At 46.1% G+C, this 21,153-nt stretch overlaps 1 protein-coding gene across 2 annotated transcripts in view; it reads right to left on the bottom strand.

Annotated features, from left to right (window-relative positions):
* The window catches only part of FBXW8 (F-box and WD repeat domain containing 8), a 58,943-nt gene extending 37,790 nt beyond the window's left edge, over nt 1–21,153 (bottom strand). The window contains exons 1-5 of one of the 2 annotated variants that reach the window (XM_059863174.1): nt 20,845–21,153; nt 19,752–19,823; nt 17,983–18,087; nt 11,671–11,835; nt 11,334–11,422 (exon numbers count right to left, since the gene is read on the bottom strand). In XM_059863174.1, the coding sequence (XP_059719157.1) occupies nt 11,334–11,422; nt 11,671–11,835; nt 17,983–18,087; nt 19,752–19,823; nt 20,845–21,132 (719 nt within the window). In that variant the 5' untranslated portion in view covers nt 21,133–21,153. The remainder of the gene's footprint in view (nt 1–11,333; nt 11,423–11,670; nt 11,836–17,982; nt 18,088–19,751; nt 19,824–20,844) is intronic. The other variant, XM_059863175.1, reaches the window with a different exon arrangement.

Consider the following 21,153-nt stretch of genomic DNA (forward strand, 5'->3'; position numbering starts at 1 on the left):
AAACACTTCTGGCCATTGATTTGAAATCAGTTTGATGATGAAATAAATTGTGATGTGTTTTTGCTGGGACCTGTTTGGCAGGGTCTGCACCAGCCCACCCTGCAGCCCCCTTCTCCTCCTCCTCCACTCCCTGGTGGATCAGCTCATGTTGGAGACTCCCACTCCTGTGCCATGGAACCACCCTGCTCTCCCAGCCCTTGCCAGGACCTGCAGGACACCAGAGTTTGTCCCAGAGGGCTCTGACACTGCCCAACAATCCCTGAGAGCATCCTGTGCTCCTCCAGTGACACAGACCAGGGAGACTCCACGTGCCAGAAGAACCCTGCAAGAGCCCACCACAGCTCCTCCATGGCTGTCCAGAAATCCCAGCAGTGCCAGCACAGAAGGAGTTCCTCAGGATGGTTCCCAAGGCTTCCTGTATCCCTCCTCCCCCATTTCTCACCATTCCCATCCTTCCCAGGGCAGTCCTCTCCAAGGATTGGGAAAGATGTCCCACAAGACCGTGGTGGGATCATGAGTGGAGCTGCAGGTCTGGGCAGGGAACCAGCCTGGGGAAATGGGAGATAGAAACCAGCTCCTCCACTGCCCATTTCCAGCGTGCACTGGGCCTGCACCAGGACTGCACTGGAAAAATTTCAAACACAGATGAATCCAATTCAGAAAGAAAAAAAGAAATTTAATGCTGCTGTAAAGAGCGCCACACTTTCAATTTGTAACCACAACAAAAGGCTTTTAAACTATTAAAGCACTGCCTCGCTGTAAAAAAAATAAAAAGGCTGCTTTATTGCAGATAATTGGCAAATCTGCCCTATCAACAGAGCTGGCTGGAGAGAGGAACACACTGCACTATTTCTAGATAATTTCAAGACTTCTATTCATTTCCCACCACAACTTTTACATTTTGCCCTGAAAATTTCATTTGGATCACTCAATGAAAAAACCCCAGATGCAAGTCCTGCCCAAGAACAAGCCCAGCACTCCAAACCCACTCAGGGACCAGATTTTCTACCAAGATGGCAATGAAATGCCCCCTTAGCTTCCTGCTGGAGTGAAATAACCCCCAAACCAACTCAAAACTCCCTTCCTGTTTAATACAGCAATGATCCCATCCTGTTTGCTCTGACACCAAGAGCATTCAGCTGCTTCTGCTTTCCCCTGATGGGTGGAATGAGCTGATGGCTGCAGTGCAAGTAAATCCTCCAACACCTAAAATCACCGAGCAGACCCAACAACCCAACCCCAAACCCTAAAACAACATCACAGACCTCACCTGCTTCATTTCATTCAGAAAGGCTGTCCAAAGTCTTGCTCTCCTGAGCACAACAGGGAGCAACAAGGAGCCCGTTGCTCACAAGGCCAATTTCCCCCTCTCCTGGTACCCCTTCCCTGATTCTTTCCACCACACCACACCTGGCTCCCAGCTCTCTCTACTCACAGACACATTTTTCCTTCTCTGACATTCCACAGAGCCTCTTCACCCAAATAACTCAGCTTTTTGATGGACTCACATTCCACTTTGCCCTTGTTCTTTGGAATATTTCAGTATAGACACAAGAGAAGCAGCAGCAGAGAAGAGACAAGCAGTATTTTTCTAAATATACTTCTTCCCAACAAGCCCATTCTGTAATTCTGGCCAGGTAGGGATCTAGCTGTAAAGAATAGCCTGGATGTTCAGCTTAAGCTTTACAAAGATGCATCAAAACCTTGCTAAAATGGAGCAACAATGGGTGGAATGCACATGGCATAGAAAAAGTAGGGGAAATTAAATTAATATACAATAAAAATACCTACTCACAAACCAAAAGCAATGTGACTATTTCTTAGTGGCAGTAATGAGATGGACATTTTGCTTGTGCTCTCCCAGATGAGTGAAAGCAGAAGGAGCTGGGGTTAAAAGCTGCTGCTGCCCCACGATGAATGTCTGGGAAGCAGGTGGTGGAGTGCAGAGCACATGTGGGAGGAAGCAGAGCTGGAGGCTGGCACAGCTCTAATGAAGTGGTGCTGAAGAGGCAGACGATTTCATAAGGAGAAAAACATCAGGAAACTGGTCAAAACACAGAATCTCATCTGAAAAAGCTCCACTGTGCTGGATAGCAATAGCCAGAACAAATTTGGGGAAGAGGAGGAGGGGGAGGCTGATCCCTCTCCAGAGCCCCAGATGTCTTTATGGTTGCCTAATGACAATTATACTCAACCAATTAAGACACTGCTATCACAGTTGCATTGTTAGTGAGGCTTTGGCCCTGAGTGTTGATGGCTGTCTAATTAGTGTTTGTGCAAAGTACAACTGCAACTAATATATAAACTGACAAATACACAAAAGAAAAACTGTTAACAGGAACATTTTCCAAACAGTCGAGACTGCACTCATTCAGTCCATGGCAGCAGCAAAGACAAACTGCTTTCCTTCATGGCTGGGGTACTGCTGGCACTGCAGAATTTCACTTCAAACCACAGGGTCAACAGGACCCTTGCTGGGTTTCTGTTCAGACAGGATGCTGGTGCCACTTTTGGTGCTGCCTTGAGCACACCCCTCCAGGACAAGGCTCGCTGCACCAAATTGGGCTGGTCACCAAAGACTTCTGAAAAAACCCACCAGAAACCAGTTCACATTTTCCATATTTTCTCTAAAGAATCTGTAGCAAGAAAAAGAAGGAGAAAGAACCCCCTTTGTTTCACAGTCAGGTCTGATTTCCAGAAGGCAAAGTCTGTTTGCTTTCCAGATACCTGCGGTGATCAACAAACCAAAAAAAAAAAAAAACCCAACAACTTTGTTTCAGGCAGTCAGTGACCATCTGTTAATACTCAAAAGATCCTATTATGAAGTCCTTACAATGTCAGTGCATTTTATTGAAGTCAGTAGGAATTTTGCTGCAGTAACAGTCTCTGTTTAAACGGATGCCTGTTGATAAGCAAGTAAAATAATGAGTATTTTGCATTGTCTTGCTCCAACAAGCACCTCAGAGCTTTCATCCTTATTCCACCAAAAGCAACTCTCCAGGCCTTCCTGTGTTTAATTAAGGTATCAGCCAGTGCCCCCCTCAGCAGGCTCAAGAATAAGGCCCAATTAAAGATGCAAACCCAAGCCCAAACACCTTCAAATTGGCTCAAATTGCTCCTGAGCTCCATCTTCTCTCCCAGGCTCAAGTGAGACAGTGACATCTCAATGTCCAATTTCAAAACACCTCCCCGTCAGAACCATGGCATGTTGGGAGGTACCTCAGTCACAATGAAAAACACTGGAATTCGAGGGATTCTAGCACCTTCTTTGTACCCCTCTGAAGTGAGGGATGAGTGATGGACTGCTCAGAAACATCTACCATAGGGTAAGGAGCCTCAAAGATTGGAAAAGGTAAAAGTTCCCAATTCTCCTTGCATTCTCATTCCCAGGTATTTGGGTGCACTGATTTTGCCATCTCTAACCAACAGGTAGCTTGGCTGAAGGATTCCTTAAGGAAAGGATTCAGGAAAAACTAACAGTAGCAGAAAAGAGCTGCTTCACATGGCAGAAAGGAATATAAATAGAACACAATGGCCAAAAATAAAACACAAATGGAACAGGGAAGAGAAAAATTTCTATTACATAGCAGAAAGCTACACCCTAAAACACAAGGAAAAACAGATGGGGGTAAACCAAAACCAGAGTCTGAAACAATCCTAATGCTGGTAGAAGAATGCAGAGTAGAAAATTAATCTCCCTGATTTCATCCAAATGTACTTTTGGGTTGCTTGATATATGAGTGCAGCCATGAAAAATGTGACTAATGTGTCCCAAAATGGATTTGGAAGCACTTTCAGATTTAGCACATAGGAAATCCATTCTGAGCATCCTCATGATCAGTTCCCAAATTCTTCTGCTGGAATCCAACTTTCCAATTTACCAACCCACGCCCATCTGTGGACCCCTCACAAATATGGAGCTGCAGAGAGCTGCTACCTTCATTTTTAGGGCTTTATTTAGGAAATTATCCCTCAAGAAAGTGGGTTAAGCTGCTGGAGTGTGTAGTTCTGCAGCTTAGCACTGTTATCTGTAACAAAATTAACATTTCACCATCCTCACTGCTTCTGCCTCACCTTCTATATTAAGTGCATGCAAATGTCATACCAAGGGAACAGAAACAAGCCAAAGGGTTGTACTGTAAGGAAAACATTTTAATGAACATTTATAAAAGCAGCAATTACAAAAAGCCACACTGTTTCTAGTCATTTGATTTTTAAGGCCAAAAATCTCCCACCCCCTAGCTCAAGGTTCCAGTGGCTTGCATCAGCCCAGGCCCATTAATTAAAGCAGCTGCTCTACCAAGGAAACAAATTACTGTGGGTTCAGGAGAAAAAATTATATTTTCCGTAAGAATTCAGGAGGCATCATGATGCAATGTGGGAAGGCACTGCTCCATCAGCCTTATCATGTCACAAAGGACAAAGCACAGATAAAACAGTGGCTCCAGTTGCAGACAGAGGTGAGAAAACACCACTGGAGGATGCTGGAAATTGATCTGTTTGCACTGGAAGGAACACAAACTGCAACAGGCTGCAAGCAGCAGAGAGGAGGGGCTTCACCTGAGCTCCAGGCTCTGGTGGGGACAGCCCAAAGAGTAAAAATGAAATCTTCAAGAAGTGTAGTAGAAAGAAGGATGGGTTTGTCTGGCCTTAGTAGAAAATCGGGATTTACAAGCTCAAAACGACTGCCTGTGCCTGAGAACACAGAAGGCATCACTGAGCACATCCCTGCAGCAGCAGAACCCAAGGTAAACCAAGAGCTCCAGGTAGGCTGGGAGCTCCTCAGCTTCCACAGAGTCAGATGAGGCTTCATAGGCAGCTGGAGTGAAAAAACCCCAAACCAACTCAAAACTCCCTGTTTAATACAGCAGTGATCCCATCCTGTCTGCCCTGACACCACGAGCATTCAGCTGCTGCTGATGGCTGCAGTGCAGGTCAATCCTCCAGCACCTGATCCCACTGAGCACAGCCAACAACCCACCCCCACTCTGGGTTTCACCTGAAAGGCGTTTTTCAGGAGCTGGCAGAAAAGGCAGCCTGGCTGTCACTAACACACCCTTAGCTAAGCCCCGTGCTCATCTGTCACCTGAGCCCTGTGAACTCAGGATGTCATTCCCCCGCTCAGGGTGGAAAGAGGAGCCCCGACACTGCTCCTTAACAATGATGAGAGTGAGTGAAGAGAGCACAAAAGGTCCGGGGAAGGTTGAAGAAAAAAGCAATTATTTTCACCTTCTGCTTTGTTTGACATCTTGGCTCGCAGTCACGGGGAGGGAGAAACTATGAAAGTTGTGGCATCACAGAAGTGAAATTTAGGCAATTAAACAAGGCAGGGGTTTATTCAGGCTGATGGAAGTCTTCAGTTTGTTAACTTTGATTCATTTTCATTACTAATTAATATTTTGGTTTCCTCAGGTCTGTACACTGAATTAAGATGCAAGAGCTAATAATAAATACCTTGAGAATAACCCACAAGCCCTATAGCAAAAAATCCAAATTAGATGAGAGTTGACATGAAGTTTTAAAAAGTGCAGGAAAGCTTTTTCAAGCCTTTCGGGCTAGTTTCACACATCATTATGGAACTAAAGAGAGTGGCAAGCCCAGCTTCTAAAAAGTCATTTGCAGGTCACCTTTGAGCAGGAGCAAAGTGGAATGGAAGGTGATGGAAGAGAACAAAGGAACTCGCCATAAAGGAACAGCTACTTTGTGGAAATGTTGCTCAGAATGAGTTAAAGTGAAAGGCCCAAATTGTTTGTGAGTGCTCCCAGAATGAGGACAACTGTATAAAATCATGTCAGCATGAGAAATAAATGTCCAGATTCCCCTAACAAACCACACAGGATATTTAGGAAGTTCTTCCTTAGCTTCCCATGGACTTTATCAAGCATCAGGTGGGGAAACACCACCTGTGCCAGGTGTGCCCCACCCTGAAAAGGGAGGAAATGTGAATCTCTTGGTTTATCAAGGCTATCAGCAGGTGAATCTCACCAGTCTTAACTCCTCAAATCTCAAGGAAAGCAGGGAGTACTTGTGGGGGGAGGAGGAAAACATCTGAAATTAAAATATCAAGAGAAGCCAGGGCTGATTTCCCAGTCTGTAAAAGGTGCAGGGACTCCTCACAGCATCTGCTAAATCAGTTTGTGGCCAAGCTCTTCACTACCAGGCCACCACTCAGTCATGGAAAACTTAATAAAAAAGAAAGAAAAAGATGATACGTTCTGGGTCTGGGAAGGATGCTCTGGCTCTGGACCTCTTTTGTTTACTTATTTTCAGAGCCACCACCAGCAGCAGTGAAGCCACAGTGCTTTTTCTGCAAGCATTAAAAAATTAACACATCCCCCTCAAAGCCTGCCTGGTGTGGTTTTAGGGGTGAGCTGTGAGGTAAGATGGGCACCAGCAGCACAAGGCAAGCTCACCCCCGGGCTCAAGAACAGCCACAGGTGACTATTTCAGAGCCAGCTGGGAGCAACAGGCTCAGAATGTGCCATGGGCACATCACACCATGGGATCCTCTGGAATGACAAGGTCAAACAAGGATCACTCTGTGCAGGAGGACCCAACCTCTGAAAAAAAGGTAGCAAAAGAAAAAAAGGTAGCAAAAAAGTAGCAATTTTACTGTCTGAACAAGCATTTGCTTAAAAAAAAACCCATTTAAATCCAGATTTTAGTGAGAGAAAGCGAAGCAATCCAGGCATTCTGCACAGTAAATGACAGCATCAGGCACAGGGAGCCTCATCACCAGCAGGAATTTCTAAAAGCCAAGCAAGCAGCTATATAATTGCTTTAAGTAATCTCTGACTGAGGGCTGAAACTCCATTGGAATGGGGGATGAGGGAGAGAACATCATCCCTTTAGAGAAGATCCTTCGAGACGGGTAACTGTAGAAAGGCTGGCAAATACAGCATTGATTGGGAGTGAGGTAACCACAAACACCACCGGCTCAAATGAAAAGGGAGTCAGGGGCTGACCCAGAAAACAAGCCTGGTAACCACCGGGATGAAATTTTAATGACAAACACAAGAAGCTCTGCGTGCAGGCCAGATTGAATTATCTGATGTCAGGCAGCACAAAGGGGAGCTGCTCGCTGCCACCTCCGCTCCCAGCTCAGGTTGCACTCAATCAATCCTTGATATTCTGCCATCTCCTGGCCTCAGCCTGGCCAGCAGCCTGGGGACGAGGGGAGAGTGCATGGAGTAGGAGCATTTCTCTGGGTATTTCTGTGCCTTTGCTTCTTTCACAGATTAATAAAGAGCTGCTCCTGAAGCAGCTCAAACTGTGCCTCTATAAATCACAGCTGCTGGTTTAAGTCACTCTGCCCACAACCTGTATAAATTCCCTTTCAAAAACGTTAAAAAGCTCTACAGCAACTAAAATAAAAATTATTCTGCTTTGCAGCAGGGTTTGAAGCAGGACAGTGAAGATGACAAGATCATGCCCAGCACAGCACAGGTTCAAATCAATCAGTGACTCCAGGCTTGCTCCAAGATTCCCAAACACACCAACCCCAGCATTGCTGCTCTCTCCAACCAGAACTCCTCTCAGCCCAACTAGAACTTCATCTGGCTGCTGCCAGAAAAAGAGTTAAAGATGTTTCTATAAATACATCGGCGACAAAAGGATTGCTAAGGAGAATCTCCATCTTTATTGGATCAGGGAGAAACAGTGACAAAAGATGAGGAAAAGGCTGAAGGAATTAAGGCCCTGTCCTCAGGGTACCCAGGCTGGAAACCAGGGGCAGGGAGCAGAATGAAGGCCCATGATCCAAGGGGAAATGGTTGGCATCCTTCTGCAGCATGTGGGACCCACCCCAGGGTGCTGAGGGAGGGGGGCAGAGCTCACCCCAACACTCCCCCCCTTTCCCAGCAGGGAGCCCACGGGCCCTCCTTGCCCAGGGGACTGAGCTCAGCAATTGTGATGCCCATCCAGGAGCTGGGCTGGAAGGAGGATCCAGGGAAATGCTGCCCTGTCAGCCTGACCTCAGTGCCAGGCAAAGCTCTGGAACAGAACATCAGCAGAGCCAAGTGCTGGTCCTACCCTGAGCCACCACCACCCCAGGGACTGCTGGAGGCCTGGGCAGGAGTGGCTGCACTGGGTGGACAAAGCCCTGGGGGTGCTGGTGACAGCAGCTGGTCACCAGGCCAGGTGTGCCCAGGTGTGCAAGAGGGCCAAGGGCACTCAGGCTGTCCCAGGGCAAAGCACTGGGCACTCCTGGGACACCTCCAATCCTCTGTCTAGGTCTGGGCCCCTCAGGACAAAAAGGACCTGGAGGGGCTGGAGCACCAGGAGAGGCTGAGGGATCAAAAAACCTGCTAAAAACTGAGCAGCCCTCAGCAGAAATAGAAAATATTGGGAATAGAAAATATTCTGGATAGAAAATCCTTGGGAAATGCCCCACAGTTCTGGATTAGCAGCACCAGGCCTTGCAAACTCACACACTGTAATCACTGATTATTCCCATGCAAAGCTGAGCACACAAGTGTTTGTGAAACAGGAGAGAGAATCATTAAATGTAACAGATAATTGATATTTATACTGAGAGGAGAATTGACTTTGTAAACCTCAGCTATTAAATTACTTCTTCAGCACTGAAGGAACACAACAGTTTGCTATTGATCACCAGATTCATTACAGCTTTATGACAAATTTGAAAGCACAATGCCATTAAGTTCAATTTTATAAGCTGGGAGAGACAGGGGAGGGTTATGGTTGGATTTAAAAAATAAAAACACAGCAAACAACAAAATCCCAACAAATTCCTTGACATCCCAAATACTTACCAAATGCACATAAAGTATTTCTCTGCACAATTTGCTGATGCCCTCTGAAGTTTTAGTTATAAATTGAAGTTTGATATTTACCATTACCAAATTATCAGACAAAGCAGAGTGAAGGACAAGCAGTAAACAGCAAGGGACATAACATAATTTTTGAGTTCCAATACTCTAAACTCTTCATTTACTAGCCAGCTAAATTCAAACAGCTGAATTCTAATTTCCTCACATTGTTTTATCAAACACATGCTCACAGCTTCATAAAGAGATAATTCATTTTTCAGAGAAATTCCTGGAAAGTCATTTAAGTGAACACCATTTTTTTTAAAGGATACACACATCCAGATTTCCCTCACTGGTCTCTTACCTGCTGTCCCATTTTCAGGAACCTGAATTATTTAATTGTATCACACCCCTGATGTAAATTCACCAAGAGAATCAGGAGATCTGGAGGAACTGGAGAACCAACATGAAAAGAGTGTCTGCAACTGTCAGAACCCAACTCCTCTAACACACCAAGCCAAAATATGGACTACTGGAGTTTAATATGCAGGATTCATAACCTTTCTTTATTAATACTTCTGAAATGTAATTTAATCTGCACAACTCCTATCTCCTGCACGTTTGATAGAAACACAAGGGAGAAAATGAAGGAAAAGAAGAGCTGGAGGTTTTGGCAGCAGCATGGACACAACTGGGTTTGCTGTCTGAAAGTTCAGAATCCTGCTCTCAGCTGTCCAAGAGCATTCAAAAGGATTTCCATGAATTAGAGTTTTCCAGGGATCCTTCTTATAACCAGTCTGTGAATTTTGAAGTATTTTAGAAGAAGTTTTTTCAGTCCCACAATATTAACATGAAGTGCTACCATTAAACACTGAACTCTGGTATGTCAAGGACAATGTAATAATTTTATTTATATCATAGTTTTTATTTACTCAAGTCATTTCTGGAGGGTTACTAATTACTGAACCTGTAAAATTCAAACAGAACACAGGAAAGCCTCACATTTCCTGGGAGAATCACAATCTTCTAAAAATTTGTGAGACTTTTAAATTGTATTAAAGAGTATAAACCACATGAATAGGTAACAATAAAGCAAGGTCCAGAAAACTTCTATATCAGGAAAAGAGAAGTTTGAGTTTATCTATTCTGAGTGGGTTATTTTCCTCCCAGGTTGTCTTTTAAGTAAGAATGGAAAAAAGTAACAGTCCTTCTAAAGTTATTTTTGTGCTGTGACAAGATTCCCCCTTTTAAATGTTTTTTCATAAAAATCTCTTAATCACAAGGGGTTTTTTTCAGTAGATGTGTAAAATGTTTAATACATTCTGGGTGTTTCCACAGCAAAACAATAGATGGAGTTCATCAGAAAGCACCTGAGTTTTTACAGGGACTACTTGTACATGAGGTAACTTTTGAATAGTTCCATAAAAATTTGAACTGCTGAGGTAAATTGTAGATAAACATCCTCATCAGTCACTAAAGGACAGCCTGAGGAACTGCAGCTGAATCCATTCTTCTGCTTCAAACAGATGCTGCTTTTGAATTTATTAAAAGAAGCACCTGAGATTTCAGATGAAGGCGGAGTAAGCCCTACACAGCCTGGTAAAGATGGAGTGGGCATTACACAGCCTGGTAGAGTGAAGGGAGTCTTACACAGCCTGGTAAGGATAGAGCAAGCTTTACACACTGTGTTAAAGGTGGAGTGGGCATTACACACTCTGGTGAAGATAAAATATGCATTACACACTCTACAGAAGGTAGAATGGATGTTACACAGCCTGGTAAAGGTAGAGTGGGAATTACACACACTCTAAAAGATGGAGTGGGAATTACACACTCTGGTAAACATGGAGTGAACATTACACACTCCATAAAGGTGGAGTGGGAATTGCACACTCTGGTAAGGATGGAGTAGGCACTACACACTGTTGCAGGTGCAATGGACATTACACATTCTCTAATACACAGAGTGAACATTACACACTCTATAGAGGATGGAGTGGGCATTACACACTCTATGGAAGGTGCAGTGGGCAGTGCAGACCCTGGCACAGCCACAGTGGGCAGGGCACACTCAGTGGGAGCTGCAGTGGGCAGTGCAGACCCTGGCACAGCTGCAGTGGGCAGTGCAGACCCTGTGGGAGCTGCAGTGGGCAGTGCACACTCTGTGGGAGCTGCAGTGGGCAGTGCAGACCCTGGCACAGCCGCAGTGGGCAGTGCACACTCTGTGGAAGCTGCAGTGGGCAGTGCACACTCTGTGGGAGCTGCAGTGGGCAGAGCACACTCTGTGGGAGGCACAATGGGCAGTGCACACTCTGTGGAAGCTGCAGTGGGCAGTGCAGACCCTGTGGAAGCTGCAGTGGGCAGTGCAGACCCTGGCACAGCCGCAGTGGGCAGTGCAGACCCTGTGGGAGCTGCAGTGGGCAGTGCAGACCCTGTGGGAGCTGCAGTGGGCAGTGCAGACCCTGTGGGAGCTGCAGTGGGCAGTGCAGACCCTGTGGGAGCTGCAGTGGGCAGTGCAGACCCCGGCACAGCCGCAGTGGGCAGTGCCAGCCCCGTGCTCACCCTGCCATGACCACGCCGTCGCAGCAGTGGACGTCGCACAGGACGCGGCCGGGCTCGTAGTGCAGCTGGCTGACGGCACCCACGCGGTTCTGCAGAGAGACACAGGCTTGGTGTTCCCACTCCTTCAGCCACCAAAACCTGCTGCTGGCAAACTCCCAGCTTTGCAACTGCTGCTGAGAGAAGACACATTTACCCCACAACCCCCCACCCCAGCAGCTTTCAACTGGGAAAGAGGAGCTGCAGAACACAACACCGACTCTCCGCTCCCACTTGCTCTAAGCAGGTTCCCATTTTTCCCCATTCCAATTTTCCCCCAATTCCTTAATTTCCCTCTCACCTTCCAGTTGGTTTTCAGCATGTGCTCTCTGGCCCTGCAGTTTTTGAGGGCGAGTTTCCAGCAGGAATGGTCAGAGATGCTCATGTCCAACAGGTATCCCTCCTCCTGGCACAGCCGGTACCACAACACTTCGTCTTCTGCAAGGATTTTCCACGTCCTGCTGACCTAGAAATCAATGTTTATATATGAATCTCTCATAAATGGATAAGGAAAAATGAGATTTAATGTGAAATATTAAATAGTATCTGAAATATAGAGATATAAATTAATACAGGCTTGTACTAAGATGAAAGTCTTACTTTAACAAATGTATTTGTTCAGTCTTTATACACTTGAGTGTATAAAAATCCCAGACTTTTAACAAAAGGCTTGTTTTCTGTGGTTTATTCAGGAAATAACTGAGTTTATACTCCACTAAAACTCCACATAACATAGACACCAGTTTAGTGGCCACACTGTCAACCTGAAATATCACTGACTGGAAAATTTTGACAGGAAAAGCAGCAAGAAAACAATTAAGAGAGAATTGTGAGCTTAGAGCAAAAATATGAATATATTTTCATATTTGTAGCTAAGAAACCCTCTCAGATCACAGCACCATATCTCTGAAGTCCCACTGACAATGCCTGATTAGGGGTATGACATTAGTGATTTATAACCTATTGTATTACAGTATGCATAAATAGGAATGAATTATTAAGTTTTTCAAGCAGCCTCAAGTTGCTGCCCATTCCAGAGAGAACAGCTTCATCACAATCAATTGTGGGCTCAGAATTAAAGATTCAAGAGGTAAGAGCCAACTTAAGTAGCTTTTTTTTTCCTCTGTAATCCTTAATTTAAAAAAACAGACGTAGCCAATGAAAGCCACCGACTGGTGAAAGCAGCAATCAATTGTGCTCTGGTTCTAAAAAGATTAAAAGAACCTTCTGAGACTGACATCATTTTTAGTAAGTTACAATTAAGCATCTAATGCTCATTTCAGCCCCCAGATTATGCCAAGAATCCAAGACACAAACTCCCCCAGGACCGTCTCTTTCTATTTATTTGCCATTTTTTCCATAGTGACACACACACAAAATGTTTAATATGATGAAAGAAGGGGTGATCTGAGTAACCTGCCAGTGTTTTTAAGGTTTGAGACCTACAGAGAAAAGCAGTGCTCAAATAGGAATATTCAAAAGCAGCAAAATGAACATTCTGGATCACCCAGAGACCTGAGTGCAAACTGGCAGAGGGAGACAATCCCCATCCATCCTCTGACAAAGGAAACAACCTGCACAGGGCAAGAATAATGCCCTGAAATGACAGAACCAGCACTGAGGCTTCTCCAGCAACACACAGCACCCTGGAATCAAAGTGCTGAGTGCTCCTGTCCCTAGAGGGACACACTCAGCAACTTCAAAAGCACAAAAAGAGGCAATCCCAAATCCAAACCATCAAGAATTTGCTCTCAATTTGATTTGAAAGTAGGATAAATATCTGTGTTATTGCTCCAAGAACACAAAAAAAAAAAAAAACAAAACCCAAAGCAGCTTTCTGCTGACACACCAAAAGAGCAGCTGTGGTGCAGGAGTGGAGCTCCCCAGGCAGAACCTCTGCCCCCTCCCCAAACAGCAGCACATTTTCCTGACAGGGACAGGCTGAGCACACGCACAGGGAAGCACAGCCAAACCAGGCCAGCTTTTGCCTTGCTTTCCAAAAGAAAAATCAAAAATAAACACACACCTTTCAGCCTGCCAAAACAGACAATATTGCACAGACCTTTCAAGTTTCAAGGTCTTAAAAGCATTTTATAAAGACAGTAAAACAAAAGAAAAGGGGGAGAGCTACATAAAATTTCAACTGCCTTTTCAACTTTCAGGGGGAATAAAGATCCTATCCTATCCTGATTTTTTTTCAATCAAATTACAGCGAACCCTGCTGCTTTACAAGCCTGAATTTCCAAAGGGTCCCTAACCCAGCCTTTTCTTACAGCCCCAAACTCACATGCCAATCCCTTGTAAAACCCCACTGAGCGAGGCTCAGCTGCACGAAATCACTAATAAAGAGTCTCAAGCATTTCACTTTACAGCACCACTGTGAGCTGCAGCATTAAAACCAGCCATTGGCTTCAAATCAGCTTCATTAGATCTGCTTGACTTGGAGTTTCAGGTGAGGCCCAAAAGCCAGGGCATTATGGCTTTATTTACATGCACCCAAAAGCTGGGTGCTGGAGAGGAGCTGAGATGTGCAAAGCTCTTGTTAAAACTGTTTCCAAATCTAAACTGCACAGAAACTCCAGCAAGGATCAATGACAACATCTTACAGACTTGTTTATAGATTTGGAGTCCTGAATTTAATTTTGTCTTCAGTGTTCCTATTATCTTTTTACAACTGTTCTCAGCAAAGAAAGTTTGGGTTCCCCTGAGCTCCACAGAGGGACAGTTTTATATTTTATAGTTCAGCAAGTAATAATGTTCTGAAGGACTTCAAAAGCTTTTGCTGACACAGGCTTTGCTATTTGGTTTTGCCTCTGGGGGATATTTTTCCCCCTAAAAAACCCCACCTCTTCCATCAAATCCAAAATTTCTTCTAATCCCATCTAAATCAACTGGCCCAAATCCTAATGAAGGTTTATTCATCCCTCTGCATCTGATAATGGTTTTTATTTCACTAGGTTTATTTTCTTCCCCAGACACACAAAGGCAGAGTCAAGGCTCATTTGCTGGGACCAGGGGCCTCAATTAGAACTAGCTGGACTTTGAGCTCAGTACAAAAAACAGTGCCAAGTGTTTAATCCAAAGCCATTCTGATGGAAACTGCTCATCTTTTCTGCTCACAGCCCTGAGCACAAAATGGTTTGGCCTGGAAGGGACCTTAAAGACCACCCAGTGCCACCCCTGCCATGGCCAGGGACACCTTCCACTGTCCCAGGCTGCTCCAAGCCCTGTCCAGCCTGGCCTGGGACACTGCCAGGGATCCAGGGGCAGCCACAGCTGCTCTGGGAGTTCCACTCCAGCCTCTCCCCACCCTCCCAGGGAACAATTCCTAATTCCCAATCTCCCATCCATCCCTGCCCTCTGGCAGTGGGAGCAATTCCCTGGGCCCTGTCCCTCCATGCCTTGTCCCCAGTCCCTCTCCAGCTCTCCTGGAGCCCCTTTAGACCCTGGAAGGGGCTCTGAGCTCTCCCTGGAGCCTTTTCTTCTCCAGCTCTCCCAGCCTGGCTCCAGAGCAGAGGGGCTCCAGTCCTTGGAGCATCTCCTCCCCTGGTCTCACTCCAGCAGCTCAAAGTTCCTCCTGGTGTTGGAGACCCCACAGCTAGGGGCAGCTCTGCAGGTGGGGTCTCACCTGAGTGGGGCAGAGGGGCAGAATCCCCCCCTCCTCTCCTGCTGCCCCTGCCTGGGGCACAGCCCAGGGCAGGGATATCCTTATCCATCCATTTCTCTGCACTCTCTGGGAATCACAAGGAGGATGGATGATGGCTTTTACCCATAAACAACCTTGATACAAAACCATGCTCAAAAAACCACATTCAATTTTCCTTTTGTAAATGTACAAACATTAAAGCCTCAACAGTTTGACAATCCCAGAAGCCCTGGAGGCAAGCAGCTGAAATTCTTGATTTATGCACAACAATTCATTCCTAAATTCCTAGAAACACTCTCCCTTGCCCTAGATACATACACAATTCCTGTGTTGGTAAACACTTCTAAACCTTCTCTAAGATGAAAACCTAACAGGTCAAGGGAATTTCCCACTGATCTGTTCAGAAACAAAACTGCCAAAATTCAGTGCTGCTGAATTCAAACACATCCCCTCATCACCAAGCTGAACCATAAAGGCCATGGGTAAAATAAATGTATTTACAGTATCAGCCCTAAATCACACAAGGGCATTCCAGCTGGTCACATTTGTGGTGTCCTAAGGGATTGTTTTTCTTTCCCTCCACACCCTGACCAAGAGGAAGGAGTGACTGCCCCTAAACCTGCTCTCAGTCACAGGAGAGTCACTCATGCTACAGATATTTCTGCCAATGGTCAGAACACAATCAGAAAGTGCTCACAGGGCAGAATTCTGCCTTACCCTGGCCTCCTCTGTGCCACATGAAGCCCTGGATACTTTTCTCCTTGAATTCCAAACGTGGGCTATCAACAGGGACTGGTCTGGTGGATGCTACTGCATGTCACCCCCCTACTGCAGACCCAGCAGAGCTCAGGCACTGAGGACACTTATTTACAGACTTCTGCACTTCCAGTGCCACACTGACAGGTTGTGGTTTACACTACTAATGCCAAAAATCAAAGAAAAGCTGTGGGGGAGCGAGGGAGAGGGAAATATCAAGGTGAAATGAACGTTCTCCAGACAGTCTGTGGTGTGATTAAATCTCAGAGAGGCTCTGCAGTCAGGCTCCTTTCCTGTTAGCTGGTTACCAATTTGGCATAAAGAACTAAGCAAACAGGTTTTCTCCAAAGGCACTCACATGGATCATGATGCCAATTCCACCAACTGGCCTAATTTCACTGAAATCCCAAGGCACCTTAATAAAAAAAACCTTTCTAGGATAACACCATAAAGCAGCAGGGTTTTCCATGGAACAGAAGAGGGCTTCCCCCCCCTTCAAAAACAAAAGCACCAGGAGAAAAATGAAAATGCTATTTATTTTTATGGCTCTGCTTTTTATTTGAACAGTTAAATAGAAGCCAGCTCTGCACTGGATATTCAACTGATTGGGAAAGCCCTGTGAAACACTGGGCACTTGCTCAGCTACCTGTCAGCTGCCACAAAGGAACACTGACTTGGGAACAGGAGAATGAGAAATGTGGAACACTGTCTCTGTTCAAACACATCTTAAGAGAACAGGTTCAAGCTAAAAAGCAAAGTGGAGAGAAATCCAGTGCAGCCCTAAGCACAGGGAAAAGGAGCAGCCTTACAGCAGCCAATCTTTTTACTATGCCATGAGGTAAAGTGATCATGCCTAAGGAGGGGGGAAAAAAGAGTGAAAGAATAACCTAAAACTAATCCACTTCAAAAATGCAACCCTGCTCCATGTCATGGGCTGTGGCCTTTACTGATGGCATATCTCAACTCCAAGGGACAGAAACCTGAGCACATCTGAAAGCTTCCCTTCCTGGACAGCACCAAAAAATAATTCTAGAGAATTCTTCCCTCTGCAAGAGCAGCCCTGCACAAGGAATTCATTTTCTTTAAACAGTCCCTGTCCCTAAAAGGCATTAGCAACTCAAAGATTCAAGCAACAACCACCTGTAGCTATTTAACACTACAACATGCTCATACTGAATATTAAAAGCCCAATTTCCTTTCAAAGTCTGGGCCATTTGCAGAATATTTGAGTTTAGTTTACCATCCTCAACAGACCCTGTCACTTCTCAGTTTTCACACATTAAGATTTTTCTCTTCCACACAAACCATGCTCTAGACTGTAACAGAGAGAATGGTTTGGGTTGGATTTTGTGAGGTGGCAAGATGTGCTCTGTATGTAAGAGTTAATGACCACCAGCCTGGCACCCTAAACAGAGACCACAGGAGAAGCTGGAATGATATCTCCAATATTCTGCCTGATTTCACAGGATAATCAGCACTTTGCTTTGAAGACTCATTCAGAGAGGAGGTTCATCGTTCAGTGGGTGAAGGCAATAAAGAGGCCCAACAGTGTGGGCTGAATAACCCTGAGCAGAATGAGGTGAGAGTGAGCCTTTCAGTAAAGTTCTGGAAGAGACAGGCAGTTTACAACTACACGTAAATTATGGACCATGCCTGAGTAGAGACTGCTGAAAGCATTATCTGAAAGTATCAGAAAAGAAGAATACAAACCCCTTGCAGGGCTGGGGAGAGGAAATCAGGGTCATTTAAGAATTTAGCCTCACATGGAAATACTACAGACAAAAATTTACTACTCCAATGTCTGTGGTTCAATCCCTTGCTGGAAATTGGGAGGAGCAGCTCTTGCCATGCCCTTAGCACTGCCAAGTGCTGAGTCCTAAACACTGCAAGACACTCACCTGAACCAAAAACGCTTCAGAGCACTCACTCCAATCGAAATATCTTTGCACTATTTATTTTCAATTTTAAGGCTTCGCTGCTGCCCAAGCCACAGATGTTTTATTTAACTCTGCTCAAGTGCAGCTGTAAATCCAGCTCATGTACCATTACATTTCCAATATCCAGCTTTGGAACTGTCTCCTGTGAGTGAAAGCACAACCAGCTGAGTTCCTTGGGCTACCACCCCACTTGCCTACATCGAGGTGCCTGCTTTTGCACTATTTCTGCCAGTTTTCAGTGCTATCAGAGCAGCAAACTGCCAGCAGCACTCACCTGAGCACACCTTCCCAGCTCAGCCTTGCCCAGGTACTGGAATATCTTCAGTGCCAGCTCGTAAGGCAGCTGCATGTCGAAAAAAGGAACCTCATTGATTTCATTCTGGGAAGGGAAAAGGAGAAAATAATTGGTGAGGCTGGTTTAACACACAGCTGGACAGCAGGAGAAGTTACCACGGTGAGGAGAAGGAATGGTGTGGCCTCAGGGCCACCACAGCTCCATGAAAACATCAGTTTTTTTGCCCCTCCCTTCTTTCATGGCTCTTTAAAGGGCAGACAAAGGAAGGACACAAGTTCTAGTAAAACAGTTTCCCTAAAGTGCCAAAACCACCCAATAAATGATCACTTTGAAGGTATATGCCCATTATTCATTTCACCAGCAAGATTTCAATCCCATATGATGGAAAAATGAACAAATACTTTAAATAAAACTGAATGGAGATGATGTTGGTTTCTTTCATTACTAATATAAAAATGTTATTTTAATATGAAATGTTCCTTCTTTTACTAATTGAGCATGTCAACCAAAAATTTGAAGCCAAATCCATCAATTTAAGCTAACAGCTAAATGCAGCACATAGATTTTTCCTAGAAGTATTCTGTTTGGTTTAATTACATAATTATTACATCTTCTTTCTGCAGTTTTCACAACAAGACTTATCTTCACTGTTATCCTGTCTAGATATTCAAAATTCTTAAACTCTATAATAGAGAAAGAGTTTAATCAGCTGATTCTGACTATTTCTATGTCACCAGTTTTGCTCTGCAGTGTTTTCCCTGGTTTCTGTCCCTCCACAGGTGCTCCTGATCATTGTCCATCAATCCTCATGCACAAAATCAGCTGCTCAGTTAAAACCCACCTCCACTGTTTGCCTTCAGAAGCTCGGGATCATCTCCTGTCTCTTGGAACTTCTCTAACCCTGGTACCTTTGTAGGTCTCTCCTACAGCTTCTCATTCAAATCTGGGCCATTTGCAGGACCAAAGGAGAACAGAAGGGATATTCTGGGTTTATTTAAAGCAGTTACTCAGGGAAATCCCAATATAACGTGGTGGTGTGGTTTTTAAAGCAAGGGACACACTCAGGACAAGACATTCTAACACAGGCAAGTGTTTAGACAACACAAACACCGGCAATGCTCCCACCAGGTCTTTTTAGCAACAAAACATCACTTCACGCACACTGGAACCTCCCACTTGATCTAAAGTTACTTACAGCAGGAGCTGCAGCCAGCCCTGCTGCTGCCCGCCCTCCTCATCCCCAATTTCCCTGCACAAGCAGCTCCTTCTCCCTGCCCCGTGCTGGGGCCGCCGGCTCCGTTCCCCGCCGCGGATCCGCAGGATTTGTTTTGCTCTGGTGTGCTGTAAATCCCACCCGTCTCCAGCGGGGACACCCAAGGAAAACACAAAGGGAAGCTCTCCGCGGCCACATGCGGGCAGGCTCCGAGCTGGCCAGATGTGATCCCGGGAGCGCTCCGGAGCCACGGGCTGCCCGAACAAACCAGAGGAGCAAGGATTGTTAGCTCCGGCCTGATGAGCTCAGGCACGGCACCACCACGGGCGAGCTCCTTCCAAACTGGGCTTGACTCGTGTCCAAGCAGCAGATCCTGGGCTGGCTGGGTGCGCACAGGGGTCTCACTGCGAGGAGTGAGGGCTGCAGGCACAGCAGCGCTCACACAAGGCTCAACACCCACGGAGGAAAGGAGGGGAAAAGAGCAAAAAACACCTGCACGGGCTTTTTATAAACTGAGCTGCAAGAGGATTTATACCCTGCTTTTCTTTTTCCTGCTTTGGTGCTGCAAAGGGTCCAAGTTTAAATGAAGAGTAGCTGTAGAAGAGACCTACAAAGAAGCAAAGGAAAAGGGGTTAGGAAGTGCCAAGAGGGAGGGGATGATCCTGATTTAGGATCTGTCTGAGGTTCTGGAGGCACAGCACAAACTCCTACTGATCCCATTCTAATGAAATCCTAATGTTAGGGGCAGAGCCAGGTCTTCTCACACCCCAAAAATTCCTGCAGCTTGTCCTCAGCACAAGGAAGCAGGGATGTTAAGTCAGCACCAGTCTGTCTAAAAGTCTACTGGAATGAGTCCAAAACTCAAATACAACCAGCCCCTCTGAGACAGATTCGGGCTCCTGTGTGCTAATGGAGCACTAATTCTGTAAAATGGATTAATTTGTGCCTTGCAGACAGAAATTTAATCTGTTCCTTTTAATTTTTTTAAGCAAAGAGTAATTAGTCATAGGGAGGTTAGTGAGAACCAAGAAAATTGGCTTCCCCCTTAGTTTTCCTATACTGTAAATAACATCTCTATGGCATTTAGAGGATTTACCAAAATAACTTTTATCTGGTTCAGAACTGTATTTAAGACTATTTCCAAATTAACTCCTTTATTTAAAGAATTAAAGCTTGTTTTCTTACTACGCTGCTGTGTCACAAGGCAGGATATCCTTAATTACTGTGCTCACATCAAATACCTGAGTAAACAACAAAAACCTTAAGAGAAAAAAGATATTATTTCATAGAGTCACGGCATATGTCGAGTTGGAAGGGACCCTCGAGGATCACAGAGCCCAACTCCTAGCCCCGCACAAGACACCCCAACCATCCCACCCCGTGCCATTACACAGGACAAGCAGATTATGAAGGGTTAAAACTTTATAAAAGGATGTACATTGAGAAGCTGAGGTTATAAACAAGCACGCAGGAACACCAATTCAACGTCCGCTCTGCTCGCCGCCTCCCAGCGGCCCCTCAGCCGAGCCCCTCTCCGTGCTCCGGTACCGGCCCCACTCCGACCCCGCCTGGGGCCCGGCCCGTCCCCGCCACAGCCCCCAGCCGCCCCCGGCCCCGCGGAGCCCTACCAGGTCTCGGATCAGCTGCCCCAGCAGATCGTCCCCATCTCCGGGTTCCCCATCCGCGGGTTCCCCGGCGGGCCGGGCGGGCGCCGGGCTGAGGCGGGCCGGGGCGCTGCCGGCCAGCAGCCCGCGGGCCAGCGCCAGGTACCCGGGCTCGGCCGGGGGCTCCCGCGGGCTCTCTCCCGGCCCCTCCGGTGGCTCCTGAGGGGGCTCCTCCCGCCGCGGCCGCTTCGCGCCCCCGGCCCGCTCCTCCCGCCGCCGGGGCCGCTCCCGCTCCGCCGGCACCGCGGCCATGGCGGCGGAGCCGGCCCGGCG

The sequence above is a fragment of the Haemorhous mexicanus genome, chromosome 19 (genome assembly GCF_027477595.1).
Source record: "Haemorhous mexicanus isolate bHaeMex1 chromosome 19, bHaeMex1.pri, whole genome shotgun sequence".
NCBI lineage: Eukaryota > Metazoa > Chordata > Aves > Passeriformes > Fringillidae > Haemorhous > Haemorhous mexicanus.